This window comes from Eschrichtius robustus, chromosome 11 (genome assembly GCF_028021215.1).
Source record: "Eschrichtius robustus isolate mEscRob2 chromosome 11, mEscRob2.pri, whole genome shotgun sequence".
NCBI classification, from domain to species: domain Eukaryota; kingdom Metazoa; phylum Chordata; class Mammalia; order Artiodactyla; family Eschrichtiidae; genus Eschrichtius; species Eschrichtius robustus.
This window is the reverse complement of record NC_090834.1, coordinates 100,223,459-100,249,268: the sequence shown is the minus strand read 5'-3', so window position 1 is coordinate 100,249,268 and position 25,810 is coordinate 100,223,459. Positions and strand designations below refer to the sequence as shown.

The 25,810-nt window shown below is 37.5% G+C and overlaps 1 protein-coding gene across 3 annotated transcripts in view; it reads right to left on the bottom strand.

The window, feature by feature from the left end:
• Positions 1–25,810, bottom strand: part of CSTPP1 (centriolar satellite-associated tubulin polyglutamylase complex regulator 1) — a 200,900-nt gene that overhangs the window by 154,578 nt on the left and 20,512 nt on the right. For all 3 annotated transcript variants that reach the window (XM_068555019.1, XM_068555020.1, XM_068555021.1), the window contains exon 2: positions 2,919–3,021. In XM_068555019.1, coding sequence (XP_068411120.1) covers positions 2,919–3,021 — 103 coding nt within the window. The remainder of the gene's footprint in view (positions 1–2,918; positions 3,022–25,810) is intronic.

Sequence of the window (25,810 nt, the reverse complement as noted above, 5' to 3'; positions counted from 1 at the left end):
GGTGGGAGGGAGAAGCTGGGGCTAAGTGAGAGTAGTATCGACATATATACACTACCGAATGTAAAATGGATAGCTAGAGGGAAGCAGCAGCATAGCACAGGGAGATCAGCTCAGTGCTTTGCGATGACCTAGAGGGGTGGGATAAGGAGGGTGGGAGGGAGGCTCAAGAGGGAGGGGATATGGAGACATACGTATGCATATGGCTGATTCACTTTGTTGTACAACAGAAACTAACACAGTATTGTGAAGCAATTATACTCCAATAAAGATCTATTTAAAAAAAAAGTCAGGTATGTGCCATTCACATAGATTATGTAATTTTTAGTTTTCTAAGGACAAGAAACTGCTCACTTGGCAACTAGATTTCTATCAGCACTGTGGAAAAAAGTCTTAAGATTTTTTTTCCAACAGTGTACTGCTAGATAAAAGCTATAGTCAATAGCATTTGGAAACAGTTACAAGCCTTACTAGAGTTCAGTATTAGTTACATAGACCAGTGGGTTCACTTTTGGAGTGCTATATACATGGTATACAGCTTCTTTTTTTTTTTTTTTTTGGCCGTGCCGTGCGGCATGTGGGATCTTAGTTCCTGATCAGGGACCTAACCCGTGCCCCCCTATAGTGTAAGTGCGGAGTCCTAACCACTGGACCGCCAGAGAATTCCAGTATACAGCTTCTTAAATGGCAGGACATAGAACTTTATCAAAAAGAATCAAAAAAAAAGAGAGAAAGAACAAGAGATGGTCCTTATTCATAATAAGACCAAGAATAAGAGTGGATAGTATGCAATAACCTAAAATACAGATACAGCTGTAGATTCAACATTTACCTAACACCTATCATATAATAAGCATCATGCCAGGTATTGGGAATACAGGGATGAAGAAGAAATGATGCCTACCCTCAAGGAACCAGCACAGTAGGGAAAAGACTTATAAAGGAGATGGGGGAGGGGGAATAGAGTAAAATGAAAAAAGCCAGGAAGAAGCATTGTCCCCAGAAGAATCATATTTCATTTGGCAAGGAGCCTCAAGGGTGCTCGTACAGATTAAATAGCCTAGAAACTTGACCCCTAGGCTTGTCAGTTCTGTAAAAGCAAGCAAGGCTATTCAATCTCAGTCTTTATTCCCAGCCCACCTCATTTGCTTCAGCCCATACCTCGAGAACAAGTGAGATTCCCTGCTCGACTTCACCCTCGTTTAGAAGACTGGGAGAAGAGAAGGGACCAGCTCTGATCCTGGAAAGCCTGTTTTTCCCAGGAACTTGAAATTCCAGTCCATAAGAAATCTAGATTTTGTTTGCAAGACTTATAGCTCAGCAAAAGAGCTAGGGAGAGTCAAGAATTCCCCTAACAGCAACCCAAGTTAAGGCCATTAGAAGAGATGTCTGATCTTCAAGGAACCTCTGGAGAACAGAAAGGAAAAAAAAATTGTTTTCAAGGAGGATGGACTTGAGCTCATGATGCACCATAAGTAGAAGTCTATAAGAGGCTATTCTTCCTTTTTTAGAATGCTTACAATAAACCAGAAAAAAAGGAAAAAGGAGACAAATGATTATATAAATATGTTGGCATTTTGGTAATAAAAATAATTTTTTGTATTTCTTTAGCATATCCTTTCATGAAGACCAAGGTATTTTAAACTGATTATTTCATTCAGCCTAAAAATAGTTCTGTGATACCAAAAAGAAAGAAATAGGTAAGAGAGATTAAGAGGTACAAACTTTCAGTCGCAAAATAAATGACTTATGGGTATGAAATGTACAGTGTGGGGAATATGGTCAATAACTATGTAATACCTAAAAAAGAAACAAAAACAAAAAACTATGTAATATCTTTGTATGGTGAACTATCATAACTAGACTTATTGCAGTGATCAGTTTCAAATGTACAGAAGTATCCAATCACTATGTTGTGTAACAGGAGCTAAGAGTGTTATAGGTCAAAAATTCAAAAACAAACTCATAGAAAAAGAGATCAGATTTCGGGTCATCAGAGGTGGGTGGGGGATAGGAGGAATTGGATAAAGGCAGTCAAAACTTCCAGTTATAAGATAAAGTTATAAGATAAACAAGTACTAGGGATGTAGTAATGTACAAGATGATAAATATAATTAACACTGCTGCATGTTACAAATGAAAATTGTTAAGAGAGTAAATCCTAAGAGTTCTCATCAAAAGAAAAAAGTTTTTTCTATTTCTTTAATTATCTATCTATATAAGATGATGGATGTTCACTAAACTTATTATGATAATCACTTCATGATGCATATAAATCAAATCATTATGTCGTGCACCTTAAACTTAGACAGTACTATACGTCAATTATATCTCAATAAAACTTGAAGAAAACAATTTTTTTAATAAATTAAAAAATAATCATTTTGACTTTTACACACTCCAAGCATACTTTATAAAGAAACACTACTCCTCAAAGATATAATCTGTGAAAGATGTCCTGCCTCTAGAAATAATCTTAAATCATTAAGTGATTGACACAGCATCCTGTAGAAAGAAAACTGCAGAGGAATATCATCCTAAGCATTTCGATAAAAAAAGCCAGCCAAGAAAAACACAGGCTAAAGGAACACTGACTAAAGGAAATCAGAGTGAATATTCTGAATAACAGGGAAAGTTAAAAATTATAAGAGGAACCTAAAAAAACAGATCTAATAGATCAAAAAAGCAGTAGTTGAACTTTTATAGTTATCACCACTCATGAGACTTATCATTGGACAAAACTAGCTGCACCAAAGGCATGTTCCAAAACCTGTTTGGGCAGCCCTCAATCAGTCTACCAAAACTAAGCATTCACTACCACTACATAATCAGCATTGCCCTGCTCTACTTTTCATGCATCTTGCCTGCTTCCAAAAGCCTCCTCTGGGCCCACGCTATAGGCAAAGCACTCATGTACTTACTATTCAGTGAAGAACCTGGCAATGCCATATTGGCTAATATCTTCCTTGTTCTCTAGCAGCTGGCATACTGCATCCTCCATATATGTGAGGACATGGCGCTGGGCTACAAAAAAAAAAAAACAAACAAACAAAGAGAAAGTGAGAGGGATACAAAAAAAATGTCCTTCCAATCCCAGTAGGCCATGAAAGTCAATCAAGGTGTTGGTTCTGTTCTAGGAAGTGGACTGGAATAGGCAAATCAAACTTGCTGGCCCTAACTGAGCTAGTCTCAATGGGTAGAATGGGAGATGCTGTAGAACATAACCTATTGCCATGTGATTGGCTGTTAGTATTCATATCAACCCTTCACTCATTTCAGTGATTAGGGTGAGGAGCTTTAGCACCATTTAGCAGATACACCTGGGAATTCTTTCTTCCTACCTCCTTCCACCCTCTTCCACTTCTGCATGTCCCAGAAATTTATCCCAGGGAGTAATGATTCTATGCCTGAAACATGGATGATCTGACTGCAAGGAAAACTCAATTCTTTAATTAAAAAAAAAGTCACTGAAAAAGTTTAAGGACCATGAAAATTTCAATAAAGTTGTCATAAGTTATTAACCTTGGTAAATAATAAGACCATGAAATCTGTGTGGCCCAATTTATCAGAAATCATGTTTTCTACATTTGTTGTGACGAGTAAATGTGTGACTTAATCGTGGGCTTGTAATACAGGGTGTGATGAGTATTAGAATTAGACAGACCTGGGTTGGAATCATGGCTCTGTCTGATAGCTTAATCTTGGATAGTTATTTAATCTGCACCTGTTTTCTTCTTTATCAAGTGTGGAAAGAAACATTATTTAATTTAATTAATTAATTTATTTATAAATTGAAGTATAGTTGATTTACAATGTTGTATTAGATTCTGGTGTACAACAAAGTGATTCAGTTATATATATATGTTCTTTTTCATATTCTTTTCCATTATAGGTTATTACAAGAGATCGAACATAGTTTCCTTTGCTATACAGTAGAACCTTGTTGTTTATCTATTTTATATATAGTAGTTTGTATTTGCTAATTCCAAACTCCTAGTTTATCCCTTCCCCCTTCCCCTTTGGTAACTGTAAGTTTGTCATCTATGTCTGTGGGTCTGTTTCTGTTTTGTAAATAAGTTCATTTGTATCATAATTTATTTTATTTATTTTTATTTTTTATAAATTTATTTATTTATTTTTTGGTCGCATTGGGTCTTCGCTGCTGCATGCGGGCTTTCTCTAGTTGCCGCGAGCGGGGGCTACTCTTCGTTGCGGTGTGCAAGCTTCTCACTGCGGTGGCTTCTCTTGTTGTGGAGCACGGGTTCTAGGTGCACGGGCTTCAGTAGGTGTGGCACGTGGGCTCAATATTTGTGGCTCGTGAGCTCTAGAGCGCAGGCTCAGTAGTTGTGGCGCACGGGCTTAGCTGCTCCATGGCATGTGGGATCTTCCCGGACCAGGGCTCGAACCCACGTCCCCTGCATTGGCAGGCGATTCTTAACCACTGCACCACCAGGGAAGTCCCTGTATCATATTTTAGATTCCACATATAAGTGATGAAAGAAACATAATTTAATTCTTTCTCAAAACGTGGTCAATCAACTTCTTGATCTGAATCACTTGAGACACCCTGCTAAAATACAGATTGATCATCTGACAATATCTCAGTCTTGGTGACCTTAAAATTCTAACTGGAGCCCAGTAATTTTTCACAGGTACCCTTGATGTTTCTGATGTAGTTTAAGAATCACTGGTTAAGAACTTGGGCTTTGGAGTTCCAAGACACTTGAGTTCCATTCTCAGCCCCACCAAATCCTAGCTGCGTGACCTTGAGCAAATTATTCTGCAAGCCTATTTCCTGTGGATAATAATACCGTTACTATTCATAAACCACAATACCTGGTTTTCTTGATAATATATTTTATTAAAAGCCTATGTCAAAGGGCTATTGGAGGTTTACTTCAGTCATACAGCAGAGCTTCTAATATAGCAGGTGCTCACCAAATGCTTGTTCCCCTTCCCTGAGTTTTGTCTTTAGGTATAACAGTGGTATCCTGACACACTTCATATAGAAACTTCCAATTCAGTATTTCCATTTACCAACCTATTTTTTTAAAAGAAGCAAAACAAACAAAACAACTTTCGTCTGGAACAGTAAGAACAAAAAACCCAAAAGTAATAAATATCCTGCCAAAAAGCAGTTCCACAAAGTTGCTACTGAGATGGGCATTTGCCTCTTTCACATTTTCATCCTTCAGGAAAATATGAAAGAATTACCTAAAATTTGTAAAAATAGGTACTTCAGAAAAACATTCCTGAAGTCCTGGTAGTTTAGTGAGACTTATAAAGCAAATAAGTTTATCTACCCAAGCTGTACTCAAGTGAGTCTTTATTTGACAGTGGTTACCTAAAGTTTCACCATGTTTACACCAGCCTAAAGTCCAGATGAATGACATGTTTACATTCCATGACTTATTCTATCAATATGAGTGCTTCCCAAAGCTAACAACTATCAGCTACCACAAACATTCTCTAACCCTGACCCCAGAAAAAGATGTGAAAACAAAACCAATGCTTCATCAACAGTTCATCCAACTGGAAAACTATTTCGCTAAGAAATGGCCAAAACTGACAGTGAAGTCGTGAAATAATACATGACAATCTCTTGGGACTTCCCTGGCAGTCCAGTGGTTAGGATTCGGTGCTTCCACTGCTGTTGGCCCTGGGTTCAATCCCTGGTCGGGGAACTAAGATCCTGCAAGCCACGTGGCATGGCCAAAAAAAAAAAAAGACGATTTCTGGCATTAATTGTTTTATAATTAAGCATATATGAAATTGGGAAGAAAAAATGGCCAAACCAACATTAAAATCAGGTATACTTTCACCTCTGAGTTTCCTTCCCTTATTCCACTCACTTATCCTGGTCTTACAAAAAGATTTCTTCCTTGGGCTATACAGGCTTTTAGGACTTAGATCTACCTAAGGCTACTACAAGACTAGGGGTTTTTTTTGTTGTTGTTTTTTTGTTTTGTTTTTTGGTTTGGTTGTTTGTTTTGTTTTTTGATGGTAGAAATGAAAGAGCTCCACTTAGAAGCAAATCCTGCTGCTTCTGCTCCCTAGCTCCAGGGACTAAAAGTCAATGTGAAAGCTCTTTAAGGGAGAAATGTTTTCAGAGCAGTTAAAATCCAAGTACTTTCGTCCTCCTCAAAAAAAGGAGGACTTTTCTGGAAAACAGACTTTGCATGAGAAAAAAAAAAAGCAGGGGGCGAGAGGGGAAAGGAAAAAAGAAAACAAATATAAATAAAGGACTATACCTATTTAACATTCAGCTACCAATCAGACATTTAGAGTTTAATATTACATATAATAATGATAATAACAGCTCTACCAATTTTGAGCACCTGTGCTACTTACTGAACAACAATGGGCCAGAGACTATGCTAATTGTTTTACATGCATGATTTTATTTAGTCTTCACAACAATCCTATGATAGATATTTTGATCATGTTTCTGTTTTACAAATGGGAGAACTGAGATTTGTAGAATTAAAGTAACTTGCTCAAGATCACACAGCTAGTGAGAAGAGAAGCCAAGATTCAAACCAAGGTGTGTCCTACCAAGAACCCATGCTCTTAACACTATATACCACATTGCCTCATCACTGACACTTTATAATCAGTTTTAGAAATAAATATGATCTTCATTTTACACAGAGGACAAAAGCAGGGGTGTATGTTGATAGCAAAATCACCTGAGAGATGTGGTCCACTTGTGTCCACGTGAATTCATATGTGTGTATGTGAGTGTGTATGTGTATATCCTGTCCCCACCTGCATAGGTATGCATGCTAATCTGCATTTGTGTGAAGTTAAAACTTGTCCCCAAATTTCAAAGTTTCTTACAAAGAACCACCCCACCACAAAGTATTCACCCCACCCACTCCTAGTTCAGAAAGTAGAAACAGAAAGCCCTAGTGCTCTTTTCATCTGTGGGTGAAGCAAAGGAGCTAAGAAGAGCCAGCAGAGGTAGGAAGAAGTTCCTCCCTGAGAACTTCACACAAGCCAAGTGCAAAGAGCTCTCTCTAAATTGCTGCTCCCTAGTGGTTTCCTTCATGTGCAGCTCTTATCACTCCAATGTTCCTTCTGTGGTTAAGGGTACCACCCAGCCATGGAAAATCCTTGTACTTTACCAAACTTCAGCGAGACAGAAGTTCAAAGCTCTTGTCTGGCAATAAAACATGGAGGGTGTCATTTCATGTTATTTTTTAAATGCAAAAGAATAAGCTTTAATTTATGTGAATGATTAAAGAATAAAAACTGCACACCTGCACCCCTGGAGGGCAAAGATATCTGGGCACCTTAGCTGCCCTCTTGGAAAAGGAAAAACATTTCAGATTGGCTTTTCCTCTTCTGCTTTGCTGTGATTTCCACAAGACCAGGATTAAGTTTTCTGACATGAACCAATATGCTCTACTGTTCTGAAATCCACACTAAGGCCCAAGAGTCCATGTCTTGCTCAGATAGCATCACTCACAAGGTTCATATAAAGATCATATAGTGTTTACTTATCTTTTACTTAGATATTTCAGTGCAGTGTACTGAAGCTATAAGTGCTTATCTCAGACTGCACTGCACTGAAATATCTAAGTAAAAGATAAGTAAATACTGTATGATCTTTATATGAACCTTACAAGTGAAAGCAATTGTGGATCAGAAACTTCTTGGTTGAGGATTAACCAAGATGGCGGAGTAGAAGGACGTGCTCTCACTCCCTCTTGCGAGAGCACCAGAATCACAACTGGCTGCTGGACAATCATCGACAGGAAGACACTGGAACTCACCAAGGAGGATACCCCACGTCCAAGGACAGAGGAGAAGCCACAGTGAGACGGTAGGAGGGGCGCAATCAGAGTAAAATCAAATCCCATAACTGCTGGGTGGGTGACTCACAGACTGGCGAACACTTATACCACAGAAGTCCACCCACTGGAGTGAAGCTTCTGAGCCCCACGTCAGGCTTCCCAACCTGGGGGTCCGGCAACGGGAGGAGGAATTCCTAGAGAATCAGACTTTGAAGCCTAGTGGGAATTGATTGCAGGACTTTGACAGGACTGGGGGAAACAGAGACCCCACTCTTGGAGGGCACACACAAAGTAGTGTGCGCATCGGGACCCAGGGGAAGGAGCAGTGACCCTGGGGGAGACTGAACCAGACCTACCTGCTGGTGTTGGGGGGTCTCTTGCAGAGGCGGGGGGTGGCTCTGTTTCACCGTGGGGACAAGGACACTGGCAGCGGAGGTTCTGGGAAGTGCTCCTTGGCGTGAGCCCTCCCAGAGTCTGCCATTAACCCCATCAAAGAGCCCAGGTAGGCTCCAGTGTTGGGTTGCCTCAGGCAAAACAACCAACAGGGAGGGAACCCAGCCCCACCCATCAACAGTCAATTGGATTAAAGTTTTACTGAGCTCTGACCACCACAGCAACAGTCAGCTCTACCCACCACCAGAGCCTCCCATCAAGCCTCTTAGCCTCAACCACCAAAGGACAGACAGCAGAAGCAAGAAAAACTACAATCCTGCAGCCTGTGGACCAAAACCTACAGTTACAGAAAGACAGACAAGATGAAAAGGCAGAGGGCTATATATCAGATGAAGGAACAAGAAAAAACCCCAGAAAAACAACTAAAGGAAGTGGAGATAGGCAACCTTCCAGAAAAAGAATTCAGAATAATGATAGTGAAGATGATCCAGGACCTCGGAATAAGAATGGAGGCAAAGATTGAGAAGATGCAAGAAATGATTAACAAAGACCTAGAAGAATTAAAGAACAAACAAACAGAGATGACCAATACAATAACTGAAATGAAAACTACACTAGAAGGAATCAATAGCAGAATAACTGAGGCAGAAGAACGGATAAGTGACCTGGAAGACAGAATGGTGGAATTCACTGCTGTGGAACAGACTAAAGAAAAAAGAATGAAAAGAAATGAAGACAGCCTAAGAGACCTCTGGGACAACATTAAACGCAACAACATTCGCATTATTGGGGTCCCAGAAGGAGAAGAGAGAGAGAAAGGACCCGAGAAAATACTTGAAGAGATTATAGTCGAAAACTTCCCTAACATGGGAAAGGAAATAGCCACCCAAGTCCAGGAAGCACAGAGAGTCCCATACAGGATAAACCCAAGGAGAAACACGCCGAGACACATAGTAATCAAATTGACAAAAATTAAAGACAAAGAAAAATTATTGAAAGCAGCAAGGGAAAAACGACAAATAACATACAAGGGAACTCCCATAAGGTTAACAGCTGATTTCTCAGCAGAAACTCTACAAGCCAGAAGGGAGTGGCATGATATACTTAAAGTGATGAAAGGGAAGAACCTACAACCAAGATTACTCTACCCGGCAAGGATCTCATTTAGATTTGATGGAGAAATCAAAAGCTTTACAGACAAGCAAAAGCTAAGAGAATTCAGCACCACCAAACCAGCTCTACAACAAATGCTAAAGGAACTTCTCTAAGTGGGAAACACAAGAGAAGAAAAGGACCTACAAAAACAAACCCAAAACAATTAAGAAAATGGTCGTAGGAACATACAGATCGATAATTACCTTAAACGTGAATGGATTAAATGCTCCAACCAAAAGACACAAGCTTGCTGAATGGATACAAAAACAAGACCCATATATATGCTGTCTACAAGAGACCCACTTTAGACCTAGGGACACATACAGACTGAAAGTGAGGGGATGGAAAAAGATATTCCATGCAAATGGAAATCAAAAGAAAGCTGGAGTAGCTATACTCATATCAGATAAAATAGACTTTAAAGTAAAGAATGTTACAAGAGACAAAGAAGGACACTACATAATGATCAAGGGATCAATCCAAGAAGAAGATATAACAATTATAAATATATATGCACCCAACATAGGAGCACCTCAATACATAAGGCAACTGCTAACAGCCATAAAAGAGGAAATTGACAGTAACACAATAATAGTGGGGGACTTTAACACCTCACTTACACCAATGGACAGATCATCCAAAATGAAAATAAATAAGGAAACAGAAGCTTTAAATGACACAATAGACCAGATAGATTTAATTGATATTTATAGGACATTCCATCCAAAAACAGCAGATTACACGTTCCTCTCAAGTGCGCACGGAACATTCTCCAGGATAGATCACATCTTGGGTCACAAATCAAGCCTCAGTAAATTTAAGAAAATTGAAATAATATCAAGCATCTTTTCTGACCACAATGCTATGAGATTAGAAATGAACTACAGGGAAAAAAACGTAAAAAAGACAAACACATGGAGGCTAAACAATACGTTACTAAATAACCAAGAGATCACTGAAGAAATCAAAGAAGAAATCAAAAAATACCTAGAGACAAATGACAATGAAAACACGACGACCCAAAACCTATGGGATGCAGCAAAAGCAGTTCTAAGAGGGAAGTTTATAGCTATACAAGCCTACCTAAAGAAACAAGAAAAATCTCAAGTAAACAATCTAACCTTACACCTAAAGAAACTAGAGAAAGAAGAACAAACAAAACCCAAAGTTAGCAGAAGGAAAGAAATCATAAAGATCAGAGCAGAAATAAATGAAATAGAAACAAAGAAAACAATAGCAAAGATCAATAAAACTAAAAGCTGGTTCTTTGAGAAGATAAACAAAATTGATAAGCCATTAGCCAGACTCATCAAGAAAAAGAGGGAGAGGACTCAAATCAATAAAATTAGAAATGAAAAAGGAGAAGTTACAACAGACACTGCAGAAATACAAAGCATCCTAAGAGACTACTACAAGCAACTTTATGCCAATAAAATGGACAACCTGGAAGAAATGGACAAATTCTTAGAAAGGTATAACCTTCCAAGACTGAACCAGGAAGAAACAGAAAATATGAACAGACCAATCACAAGCAATGAAATTGAAACTGTGATTAAAAATCTTCCAACAAACAAAAGTCCAGGACCAGATGGCTTCACAGGTGAATTCTATCAAACATTTAGAGAACAGCTAACACCTATCCTTCTCAAACTCTTCCAAAAAATTGCAGAGGAAGGCACACTCCCAAACTCATTCTATGAGGCCACCATCACCCTGATACCAAAACCAGACAAAGACACTACAAAGAAAGAAAATTACAGACCGATATCACTGATGAATATAGATGCAAAAATCCTCAACAAAATACTAGCAAACAGAATCCAACAACACGTTAAAAGGATCATACACCACGATCAAGTGGGATTTATCCCAGGGATGCAAGGATTCTTCAATATACGCAAATCAATCAATGTGATACACCATATTAACAAATTGAAGAAGAAAAACCATATGATCATCTCAATAGATGCAGAAAAAGCTTTTGACAAAATTCAACACCCATTTATGATAAAAACTCTCCAGAAAGTGGGCATAGAGGGAACCTACCTCAACATAATAAAGGCCATATATGACAAACCCACAGCAAACATCATTCTCAATGGTGAAAAACTGAAAGCATTTCCTCTAAGATCAGGAACGAGACAAGGATGTCCACTCTCACCACTATTATTCAACATAGTTCTGGAAGTCTTAGCCACGGCAATCAGAGAAGAAAAAGAAATAAAAGGAATACAAATTGGAAAAGAAGAAGTAAACTGTCACTGTTTGCGGATGACATGATATTATACATAGAGAATCCTAAAACTGCCACCAGAAAACTGCTAGAGCTAATTAATGAATATGGTAAAGTTGCAGGATACAAAATTAATGCACAGAAATCTCTTGCATTCCTATACACTAATGATGAAAAATCTGAAAGAGAAATTATGGAAACACTCCCATTTACCATTGCAACAAAAAGAATGAAATACCTAGGAATAAACCTACCTAGGGAGACAAAAGACCTGTATGCAGAAAACTATAAGACACTGATGAAAGAAATTAAAGATGATACCAACAGATGGAGAGATATACCATGTTCTTGGATTGGAAGAATCAACATTGTGAAAATGACTATACTACCCAAAGCAATCTACAGATTCAATGCAATCCCTATCAAATTACCAATGGCATTTTTTACGGAACTAGAACAAATCATCTTAAAATTTGTATGGAGACACAAAAGACCCCGAATAGCCAAAGCAGTCTTGAGGGAAAAAAACCGAGCTGGAGGAATCAGACTCCCTGACTTCAGACTATACTACAAAGCTACAGTAATCAAGACAATATGGTACTGGCACAAAAACAGAAACATAGATCAATGGAACAAGATAGAAAGCCCAGAGGTAAACCCACGCACCTATGGTCAACTAATCTATGACAAAGGAGGCAAAGATATACAATGGAGAAAACACAGTCTCTTCAATAAGTGGTGCTGGGAAAACTGGACAGCTACATGTAAAAGAATGAAATTAGAATACTCCCTAACACCATACACAAAAATAAACTCAAAATGGATTCGAGACCTAAATGTAAGACTGGACACTATAAAACTCTTAGAGGAAAACATAGGAAGAACACTCTTTGACATAAATCACAGCAAGATCTTTTTTGATCCACCTCCTAGAGTAATGGAAATAAAAACAAAAATAAACAAATGGGACCTAATGAAACTTCAAAGCTTTTGCACAGCAAAGGAAACCGTAAACAAGACGAAAAGACAACCCTCAGAATGGGAGAAAATATTTGCAAACGAATCAACGGACAAAGGATTAATCTCCAAAATATATAAACAGCTCATTCAGCTCAATATTAAAGAAACAAACACCCCACTCCAAAAATGGGCAGAAGACCTAAATAGACAGTTCTCCAAAGAAGACATACAGACGGCCACGAAGCACATGAAAAGATGCTCAACATCACTAATTATTAGAGAAATGCAAATCAAAACTACAATGAGGTATCACCTCACTCCTGTCAGAATGGGCATCATCAGAAAATCTACAAACAACAAATGCTGGAGAGGGTGTGGAGAAAAGGGAACCCTCTTGCACTGTTGGTGGGAATGTAAATTGATACAGCCACTATGGAGAACAATATGGAGGTTCCTTAAAAAACTGAAAATAGAATTACCATATGACCCAGCAATCCCACTACTGGGCATATACCCAGAGAAAACCGTAATTCAAAAAGACACATGCAACCGAATGTTCATTGCAGCACTATTTACAATAGCCAGGTCATGGAAGCAACCTAAATGCCCATCAACAGACGAATGGATAAAGAAGTTGTGGTACATATATACAATGGAATATTACTCAGCCATAAAAAGGAACGAAATTGAGTCATTTGTTGAGACGTGGATGGATCTAGAGACTGTCATACAGAGTGAAGTAAGTCAGAAAGAGAAAAACAAATATCGTATATTAATGCATGTATGTGGAACCTAGAAAAATGGTACAGATGAGCCAGTTTGCAGGGCAGAGGTTGAGACACAGATGTAGAGAACAGACATATGGACACCAAGGGGGAAAAACTGCGGTGGGGTGGGGATGGTGTTGTGCTGAATTGGGCTATTGGGATTGACATGTATACACTGATGTGTATAAAATTGATGCCTAATAAGAACCTGCAGTATAAAAAAACAAACAAACAAAACAACTAATACTAAACTTTCATTGGGTTATTTGTATGGAAATATGTTAATATAAATGTTTCAGACATTACATGAAATTTCTAAAAATCTTATATGTTCTGGTATAATGTTATAAGTCATAATCCTAGTTATTACCTTAAAATGTATATCTCAGAAATAACTAATTTTCTTGTCAACTGCATTATTATGAACTTTCATCAAATTTTTAACTGTGGCCATTTTTAAGTCTTTTGTCATTTACAGACAGTTCTGTGTGTACTCTGATGCTATTGCAAATATGTTCCTATAAAAGGGTTTCATCTTTAAGAAATTCATGGAAAAGACTCTGACAAGTACAGGTTTCTGGTAACTGACTGTACTGCTGAACTGAATGAATAAGCAGAACTGAATTTTCAGAACTCTAATGAAAAACTGATGAACTCATAAAAGTGCTAACAAAAGATCAAGATGAAAAAAAAATTAATTACATGGGACTGAGTGAACTGATGAGGATGAGTATAATTTTTGTGACTTTCTGTCTGAATTAAAAAAAAAAAAATCCAACAAGGACTCAGAGGCAAAGAATATACAAATCAATTTTCACTGCAAAGTAAAGGAGCTGTTACAGTGGAGGATTACTGGACTGAATGTCAATATTATAACATAGTATGAGTGTGTTTCATGTTTGGTAATTGCAATCATTGTTGCTTTTGTTGTGGTCATCCATGTACAATGCTTGGTGTCAGTCTATTTATCTCTTGTAAAAATAAAATATAGTGCGTGTGTGTGAAAAAAAAAAAAGAAAGAAACTTCTTGGTTCTCCATTGAATCACCTCCTGCTGATCACTTAATCTCTATATACCACAGTCACTCTTGCTGTAAAATGGGTATGACACTAAGAAGATGTCTAATAATAAACTGCTTCTTTAGAATACATTTGATATACAGAGAAGGTAACATATTAATGATTATGTTATTATTGCTACATACTAATTTTACAGATTAAAACAACATAGCAATTTATTGCAATGGTTGAGAACATGGGCTCTGGAGTCAGGCTGACCTGGATTTGATTTCTAGCTCTGGCACTTATTAGCTGTGTGACTTGAAGCAAATTACCTAATCTCTCTGCCCTTTTCTGTAAAATTGGGAAATAATACCTACCACCTAAGGTTGTAGTGAGGAGTAAATAACTTATGTAATAATCTTAGCATAGTGCTTGGCACATAGTAAATATGCAATAAACATTAGCTATTATGTTTATTATTGTTGTTTTATTACCGTTGTTACTACATATCCCTCCCAGACATCGCAACTCACAAGACATTGGGTTTCAACATTAATGAACACCAAAAGGCCAACCTACTATAGCCCCCTACTCACTTATTTAAAGTTCTGCTCATCTAACCAAGGATGTTTACAGATTATCTTCAAGGATTCCTGGGCTATATAAAACCCTACACATATGATAATACACATACTCTATACCCATTTCAGCTATAGCCTTTAAACTTGCGGGAAGCATTCACTTATTAACCGTTAATTACTCAGGAGGCTCTAATGTATACGGGTAAAGTCCAAAACTATTTCTTTTTACTCTCTTCCCAAGCATAAATACCATCAAAGCATTAGCTATTTATTTTGCAAGTAAATGATAACGGGTCCCATTTGAAAATTTTTGCTTGACAGGCTACCTACATCATTTAGACCACTCATTTTATTATATTATTATTTTATACAGAGTCCCTGTATTAGAATAAATGAGTTTCCCTAGAAAATATTCCCATGAATTACAATATGTGATATTAATAGATAAACGAGCAAGAGCAGTGTAAGTGAAAAGCAGAGCATATACACATACTCAACTTTAAATCTGACTTTCTTCTCCCTTACCAGAGGCCTTTTGAGACACATTTTTGTCTTTGAAGCCTCTTGAGATTTAGATGCTGGCTGGCACAAATAAGTGCTGAATTAAATTAAGACTGTTCTCTGAGATTAGAAAAGTAACCCTGTTAACCAACGACCTGTCATGTAAACTGTTTAGAAGCTTCAAGTTTAATATCATGTATAAATCACTAACATGATATAGTATTTGATCTTGTGAAGTACATATAGATAGCTTAATGGTTTAAAAAGTTAATAAACCTCTAAAACTAATTATTTACATCCTCCATCTTTACTGGTATGTCCTGATCCAGGGACACAGTATGTTCTGGTAAAATATTTTATCACCCATACAAGACCATCTTTGATCTTAGACCACACTAGACCAATTTCCTTTGACCAAAGGAGATGGGGAAATGAGGAAAACCAGCACATGCAATACTTATACAACCCAGTGAGGTAGGAAATAGACTTTTTTGAAGCTCAGAGAGGTTAAGGAACCTGCTCAGTCTTAAAAAAATGGCTGAGCTAGAATTCAAACTTAAGATTTAACTCCAAAGCCCATGCCCTTCCACTTCAACCCTAGCTCTCAAAAACAAAAAGAAAACAAAATAAGAAAAAGCCAAGAACCTACAATGTGTCCCATTTTACACTGTATTATCTAGAAAACACTGGCTCTCCATTGTTAATACTAGAAAAGAAACTTCAATTGGTAAATCGGATAAAGTATTGGCATGATCTTTAAACTTAAAAAAATGTTTATTTATAATTACATATTTAATTATTTTTAAAGATTCAAACAATATAGAAAAAGTTAAAAACCAATCCCAGTTCCCAATCAGTTTGGTACTCATACTTTAAAAAATATATAAACACAGTTTGTGAGCTTGGTTTTGTTTTTAAGTAAATGACATATACTTTTCTGTACCTTACTATTTTCACTCAACCATGTTTGGAAATCTTTTATGGAACAATATGGAACCAACTTATTTGCCAATGGTAAATACTTCTCTATTGATAAACACTCAGGTTGTTCCCACATTTTCACTATAGCAAACTGTGCTGGATTGAACATTCTTGTACTTGTTTTCCTGTGCATACGTGCAAGAGTTTTTCTAAGGCAGATATCTCAGAATGGAATTGACATGTCACAGAATGCACATATCCTCATAGTTTTTTTTTTAGTTTTATTGAGAAACAATTGACATACATTACTGTGTAAGTTTAAAGAATACAGCATAATTGCTTGATTTACATATACTATGAAATGATTATCGCAATAGGTTAAGCTAACATCCATCTTCTAATATAGATACAATAAAAAGAAAAGAAAGAAGAAAAGAAAAAAAGAAAAATTTCTCCTTGGATAAGAGCTCTTGGGATCTACTCTCTTAACAACTTTCCCATGCATCATACAGCAGTGTTAACAACAGTCATCATGCTGTACTTAACATCCCCAGGACTCATTTACCTTATTCCTGGAAATCTGCACCCTGTCCTACCATCACCCCCACCATCCTCCTATTCTCCCTCCCCCAACCCTCTGCCTCTGGCAACCACATGTCTGATCTCTTTTTTCAGAGTTTGGTGGGTTTTTTTAGATTCCACATATAAGTGAGATCATAGAGTATCTGTCTATCTCTTTCTGACTTATTTCATTCAGCATAATGCCTTCAAGGGCCATCCATGTTGTTGCAAATGGTAGGATTTCCTCATTTTTTATGGCTGAATAATATTCCAGTGTGTGTGTGTGTGCATGTGTGTGTATTTTTTCCACAACTTCTTTATCCATTCATCCATCAATGGACACTTAGGTTGTTTCCCTATCTTGGCTATTGTTAAGTATGTTGCCATGAACATGGGGATGTAGGTACCTTTTCCATTTTGTGCTTTTGTTTCCTTTGGATATATTCCCAGAAGTGGAATTGCTGGATCACATGGTAGTAGTTCTATTTTTAATTTTTTGAGGATTCTCTGTATTGTTTTCCATAGTTGCTGTACCAACTTACAATCATAACAACAGTACACAAGAATTCCCTTTTTTCCACATCTTCATGTTTACTAGATATACACAGTTGCTTTACAAAGGGTTATTCCAATTTATACTCCTCCCCACCATAAGAAAATCTGTTTTCACTATGACTGTTTTCACTAAGGCTTTGTGATTTTTGCCAATTTAACAGTTATAAAATAGTTTCTCACTGTTGTTTTAATAGTTTAGTCTTCTTAATTACTTAATTAAATAAAGTTAAGCATATTTTCATGGTTACTTGTATTTCTCTTCTGTGAATAATCTGCTAATATCCTTTGCCCATTTTCCTCTCTGGTTGTCTTTTTTCTTTCTTGATTTGGAGGTTTTTCTAATTCTCTATATGTGCAAATACGGGTTTTCTACCTTATGGGTTTTCTTTTCATTTGTTTATGGTACCTTTCATTGCACAGAAGTTTAAAATGTTGATATAATCAAAAGTATTTATCTGTGCCCTTTGTGTTTTGCGTCTTGTTCAAACAGGCCTTCTGTACTCCAAGTGTATAAACCTATTACCCTATATTTTGTTCTGGTATGATATTTAATTTAAGCTAATTACGTCCCTTACCAAAATTGTGAGTTCACAGTTAACATAGTCAGTATAATACAAAAAGAAATTTAAAACTTGTGGTGGAGAAAAATAAAGTAAAAGTGTTAACCCAAAATCAAGCTTCTCTAAACACTAACTAGCTCTGAATATAAAACAGCTGCATGTCAAGTTTAACTTTGGGCCCCCAGAAAAGAACTGTAAATGAATCACAAATTGCAGATCAATATCTTGAGAAATATCCTTTATATAAATGCAGGAGGCCTCCCTCTTTTAACAGCTCTTGATCATTACAGAGTTTGCTTAATGGTAGCTAAACCTATAAATATAATAAAATGACAGCCAACATTTATTAAGCTCTCTATGCAAGACAGCATTCTAAGCATTTTATAGGTAATAATTCATTTACTGCTCACAACAATCCTATGAGATGGGTACTTTTATTATATTGCCATTTTACAGGTGAAAAAAGGAAGACTCTGACATGTAATTTACCTAAAAGTTAAAGGGCTGGTAAGCAGCAGAGACAGGATTTGAATCCAGGCCTTTGGTCTGCACTACACTATACTGCAGCCCTTAAAGAGCTATGGAGCATATGTATCAAATGGAATTTTCTAAGAACAAATGTACAAATTAAGGAAAGATCTTTTACATTAACAGTTATAAAACAGACAAAACTAATACATTGCATTTGGACACCCAAACCACCACAGTGCTGCTATACAGCTAGTCAAACTCAAATACTAAAAGATAAGCCAGGAGCAAAGAAAGCATTACACATATGTTAACATCACCTGTGACAACCAGAAAACAAGAGGTGACTAAAGGTCTTTATGTAAAGTAGAAGACAAAAAACTAAAGTCTACTTCCTTCAACCAACGGTGGTATTGTAAGTTAACAGCTGAGTCCCTTGACATTCAAACAGTTTCTAGTCAACCATTAATCCTCCCCTCTCCCTTCTCCTTCCTAAAACTGGTGGGTTTTTTTTGCGGGGGTGGGGGGGAGAGGGGCAGATGTCAATTAAGACTAAGTACTTAAATCTTATTGCTTCAGTATTTCCAGCCTAAATCTCATAATACAGAATTAGTATGTTTGAGTCTTGCAATTTCAAGTGCCAGAAACTACAGAAATCTTTTTTCTTTTTTTTTAAGGAAGCTATTACAGAGATCCAAACTTAAAGCACTCAGATAGCTGACCATAACAAAATGCACTGCCTAAATGCAGAGAAATCTAAAGTAGCACTTAAGTTTCCCACAGTTATGATCTATGGGACACATGAAGAATCCAAGTATTGTCATGACAAAAGCTTTGCAAAAATAGTTACTCATAGAGCAGAATAGTTATCAAATCAACTCCATAAACATTCACAATACCATTTTCCAGAAAGCACCATGAGTTAAAAAAAAAAACCCTATAAATTGACAAACATGGAGCAAATCATAATGTCATAATGTGCTACTCATGTCACGTCAGGCAGGGAAGTATTAATGTTATAGGGTGAAAATTAATTGTGCTACATAGTCATTAAAGGTTGTAGCCTTTGTGGCAAACCATGCATTTACAGATTATCAGCAATTATGTTTGGTAATATGCAATTTAACTATGAATATACAGATTAGTGATATTAATGCAGCAAGGTACTAATGCAACAACTTATCAATTACTTGACATTTTACATTCAAACTATTTCATAAAAATTAGTTGGCACTCACAATAACTCATAAAACAGCAATAGGGTCTCATTTAATCTAGTGGCAGAAAGATACAGAAGAGTTCTAATTAAAGGCAGCTGAAAACTCATGGGCTTAGAATTCCCAGTCTTCTCTCTTCTGATTGATACTGCTTCTGTATGAAGGTGGAGATTCTTTTTCAAATGAGAGTCTCACATGTCAAATCCCCACTCAGAATTATGTCTACACCCTGCTTATGGGATATGGCTATAATAATGCTCAATAATCCCTTTGAGTTTCTATTTTTGTTATGAAAGTAAAGGATGCTAACACAGATATTTGTAGATGCCTAGAGGCCTAGGGCCAAAGTGCACAAAAGTCATATGCGGTGAATGACTGGAACAGCATAGGCTAGACAGAGAGGCCCTAGTTTAGTTTACACAGAAAATTCATGCCATCATTTAACATATCATCTAAATTAATGGTGTGGGGACTCCCCTGGTGGTCCAGTGGTTAAGGGTCCACGCTTCCACTGCAGGGGGGGCAGGTTTGATCCCTAGTCAGGGAACTAAGATCCCACATGCCACATGGCATGGCCAAAACTAAATTAATTAATTAATTAAACTTTTTTTTAAATGAAAAAAAAATAAATGGTGTAAAACACCAAAGTGCCCTATAAAAATATGCTTTGGATCTATTTTACCAGAGCCACATAATTTTTGACTTATTACTCAAATGAGTAATGGAATGTTGGAATGTTGCAATGTCCAAGCCTACCTTTCCTGCCAGGCTCAACTCAAATGCCACCTGGTCAGGAAGCTTTCCCTGATTATCTCCCAGCCAGAAACAACCTTCCTTTTCCTGAACTTCCTAAATACCTATTTTAAATATTTCCAATGGCACTTTCTACTTTGATATAGAGTTATTTCTGTTACACGTGTTACCTCCTTTGTTAGACTTCCTGCTCCTTAAAGACAGATAGGTACCATAACTCATTTGTCTTTTATCCCCTATAACACTCAGGATCATTCAGTGTCTTCCACATACCAGTCATTCAAATATTTACTGAATGAGTACATAAAATGTATCACTATTTATAAACTGTGGTGTTATTCTTTATTCAACTCAACCATTTCAGGACTGTGCCTTCCAGGTGGGAAACACTAAGTGCCAAAACACATTCTGTTACAATATTAGGGTTCTTACAGGAAGCCATTTTTGTCCTGTTCTCAACCCTTCTTTCTGTTGCCTTTTTACTGTTCTGTCTCTCTATTCCAGTGAGAAAGTACTTGTCTCTTCTATTGTTACCAAGAGCCTCATTATGTTCAAGGTAAAGTGAAAAAATGCATTCGATGCAATTACCAGTTCCTCACAAATTTGGGGGCTACTTGTCATTTCAACATTCAACACTTGAATAAAAGAAAGTCCAAATTCTTTTCACTCCTAAGAACTATTTTCTTTTTTTCTTTTAGACAAAATGGAAGCACACAGCACAGGAAGCAGTTCTCAGTAAGCCACCGTTCATAAACAGCTTTGCTCAAAGCGTAACAAAGGTTCTGTTGTGCTCTTGCATGGCAGGGCCAGTAAGCAGCAGGAGCAGATGAACTCTTTAAGAAACAAAGGTCCTGTCTTCATGCAAATGTTTGCATTAATAAAAAATGAAGGAAAAGATATAGAAAATGCAGGCTAGCTGGACATAATGGGTCTCTAAACGGGAGGTTTTTCACATTTTTCAGGCGGAGTCAGCAGGTCTTTTAAAAACTTTGTCATTCTGAACATTTCACAGACATCACAAGAAAGACATGCAAATAACAGAAGCAAATCAAAGGACATCCCGCTGCTCTACTGGCGCCTCCCTCATCCATGCCTGGTTTGTCATTTTCTGTTAACCCTAGTGCCGGCTGCTGTTTCGTTGAGGAATGAAGTTCCTAGACTATGTGGCAGTATATGTCCAGCCAGCTGGCCCCTGCACTGATGACATTACAATGCAAGCCATGTACTACCACTCAGGGACACGTGCTGCCAGGCAACAAGTCCAGTGTCTGACTTTTATACACCCAGCTTGCAAATCTACATTGGAAAGAGCCTCTAGACTAACCACTTAATATGATCTTGAGTGTAAGCATCACTGAGTAGTTCTCTGAAGATGGACTACTAAGGACCAGCCCTCCCCAGTGAAATCTACAATAAGGGCCTTAAAATAAACATAGAAAATTTAAAACCTTGTGAGGGGAAAGGTTTACCAAATACTTACTATGTGCCAAGCACTATACTATGTGCTTACCATGCGTTATCTCATTTAATCTTCATATCCATCATTTAAGGTAGATACTTATTATACCCATTTTACAGCTGAGGAAATTGAGGTTTTTGAAGGTTATTCACTTGCCCAAGGTCACACAGCTAATAATGGCAAGCCAAGACTCAAAGCTGTCTAATGACAAATTTCTCTCCATTCTTTGTATTTTTCTCACCCCTTACTTCTGTGTCTTTTGTGATTGAAATCCAGCTTACTCTGAAAATATCACAATGACTATATTCATCTACTGCATGACAACTGAAGTGTATTACTCTTTCTCCATTTTAATCACTTGGAGTCTTTACCATTCATATTTTAAGAGTGAGCGGCTTTTTGTTAGGTCATGATAAGAATCTAATTAAAGCTGCAAATGCTTCCTCAAAGAAAAATGGATATAATTTAATATGTTGTGTATAATTTTAGAACATTCAAGAACCTCCTAAGGCTCATCTATAGCTCCCCTGAGGGTTCATGGCCTACACGTTAAAAAAAAAAATCCAGCACCCAAATCTCTCTTCCTAGATGCACATGGTCAGTTTTCTTTCACAATGATGATCTATCAAATTCCAACCCGAAAATTCCGTGTCCTCCTCAACGTCTACTGAACACACTATTCCTCTTCACCAGGACATGAAATCACTTATGTCCTTCCACAGATTGTTCCATTGGCCTCTCTTTTTGTACTTAACTTGGAATCAGTAGCCAGTCACTTTGTCACTATTCTCACCACTGCTCCTGAATTATAAAAGCTTAAGGAGTAGGAGGACTTTAAGATCGTATCGTTCAACTCCAGTCATTTTAGAGATACAGAAATTGAAGTCATTCTTCATTCTTTTTACCCTTGATTCAGTGATAGAAAGTCCTTGGGCTTGCTCAAATGCATCCCTTAAGTTCTCCATATTTCCACCTATAACCACATGGCCAAAGTTTTTCTTTGTACAAACAAACAAAAGGAGGGGCTTCCCTGGTGGCGCAGTGGTTAAGAATCCGCCTGCCAATGCAGGGGACACGGGTTCGAACCCTGGTCCGGGAAGATCCCACATGCCGCAGAGCAACTAAGCCCGTGCGCCACAACTACTGAGCCTGCGCTCTAGAGCCCGTGAGCCACAACTACTGAGCCCTCTCGCCACAACTACTGAAGCCCACGCGCCTAGAGCCCACTCTCCTCAACAAGAGAAGCCACCGCAATGAGAAGCCCGCGCACTGCAACGAAGAGTAGCCTCCGCTCACCGCAACTAGAGAAAGCCCGCGTGCAGCAACGAAGACCCAATGCAGCCAAAAATAAATAAATTAATTTAAAAACAAACAAACAAACAAAATGAATCATGGTAGCAACTGAATTATTTTCATATATTTTTTTCATACTCCCTGAATGGACCTAGCTTTTTAAAAGTAATAGTCAAATGATATTATCCAGGCTTCTTTTATCCTACTGATAGTCCATTCAGGCCTCTGGTACCAATCATAATTCAGAAACAATTATAAAAAAACTGTCCTATAATAAGTGATAATAAGTATAATAAAGAAGGTATTAACTTTAATATAACGCTGGGCTGAAAGATAATCTAAGCACCGATAATCAGATTACTGAATTATACTGAACTCTTAACTTGAAGACAACCAGATGAGGCAAATTATTACATGCCTTTATGATAAAAGGCAGAAAAAGAGGGTATTCTAGAAAAAGTAAAGAAGGAGGCTATTTCGGGGGAAAAAATGGCAAACCTCAACAGTACTGGAAACTTGGAGAACCAAAATATAATCATATCAAGTGGATTTAAAAGAGCTGGTTGAATAAAATAAAAGCAGTTGTCTACAGAACATATGAGAAGGAGAAAAGGGTAAAATGTGACAGGGTGAGAACAATTCCTCTCAATGTATGCCTTATTATATATGTTTTGAACTATTACCTAGTCTATACATATATATATATAAAACATATATATAATAAACACGTATTAATACTGTGTATGTATACACACATTCTAAAAAGATTGCAGGTTGAGACAATGTTGAATCTTATAACTGATATAGTATTATTAATAAAGCATTTATACAATAGGACTTTGATTTCCTCAGAGATGAGAAAAGGCTAAAGTAAAAGGAACTAAAGACATTTATAGATAAGAGGGTTCAAAATTAAACCAATATACCCCTTGTATTTCCTAGGGTTTTTCCTTTCTCATTTTTCTTTCCTTTTTTATTTACTTACTATATTTTTCAAAAATTTAATGCTTTGACATTAGAAATATTGCTTTATACAAACATTGCCAAGTATAAAAATATACCCCTAGAATTTTCAGTTTTCCCTGCCCAAAGAACTTTGCTATCTCCCTAAGGAGATATACTCTCTTTGATTCCTTGACTAATTCCTCCAATCCCCAGTGAGCTCCTTTTTCTCCTGAACTCCTATTACTTCTTACATAGCACTTGATTTCATACTGACTTAAAGTGTTCCACTTATTCATCTGTGAGTATCCTCAACTAAATTACAATAAAATTGAAGACATTCCTTTGTTTAATAATTATTTAATACCTAAGCATGGTTCTTGTCCTTGAGGAGTTTATTTACCATCTACTGGAGAAGCAGACATACAAATTAACAATGACAATATAGTATGATAACTGTTATAAAGGAGATATGTAAAAAATGTAAAGAGAAAGAGTGCCTATATCTGTCTGGGAGAAAGAGTGTTTCAAAGTATCTGAAAAAATTTTCCAGGAGAACAAGTGGAGGGAGGAGGGACTTCCCTGGTGGTCCAGTGGTTAAGAATCCGCCTTCCAACGCAGGGGACCCGGGTTCAATCCCTGGTCGGGAAACTAAGATCCCACATGCCGCGGGGCAACTAAGCCTATGCACTGCAACTACTGAGCCCCGCGTGCCACAACCAGAGAGAAGCCCGCGCGCCACAACTAAAGAAGCCCGCACGCTGCAATGAAAGATCTTGTGTGCCGCAACGAAGATCCCGAGTGACGCAACTAAGACCTGATACAGCCAAATAAATTAATTAATAAAAAAAAAAAAAAGTGGAGGGGAGATATTTAACACAGACATATCAGCACATGCAGAAGCATCAAGATGTGAAAAGCATGGTAGATCTGGAAAGCTAAGAATAGTTGAGTATTGCTAAGAGATAAGGCCGGACAGCATCATCACCATAAAGGGTCTTACAAAAGAGCACAGATTTCAGGAAACCACTGAAGGATTTTGAGCAAGAGAGTGACAATCAGATTACTATTTCTAAAAGATCACTCTGGCAGCAGTGTGGAAGAACTGGAGGGAGAAAGATTAGAGGTACAGATAAGAAGTAGGGCAGTTGTTGAAATAGTCCAGGTCAGAGATAGTAAAGGCCTGAATTAGGGAAGTAGCAATGGGAATGACAGACAAAAGCAAAAGAGGAAAAATCAATGAAAGTTGGTAATTGATTGGATATGAGAGGTAAAGGATGGGAGGGAATTTAGGATTATTTCTGGGTTCCTTTCTTGGGCATTTGGGAATATGATGGTTCCATTCACTGAGACCAAAATACAGGAAGAAAAGTCTGTATTATACCCCCTATGCGTATTTTGCAGTATCAAGCATAGTGCTGAGCATACACATAATCAATTCATTCCACTGGCCAACTGGCTGTCCTGAAAAAAGGCCACAGAACCTTTTACTTAACGACCTCAACTGGTTACTCTTCTAAAGCTGGCATCAATCACCATGCATTGACATGATTCCTGGGCACAGGACAACTGAAATGGACTAATTTACCCAGGAAACAAGGAAAATGAAATAGGCAGCACTTACATGAATGTGAGGTACGTGCGAGTGTGTGTGTGTATGGTGTGTGTTGGGGACGGGGTCGGGGGGGCAGTTC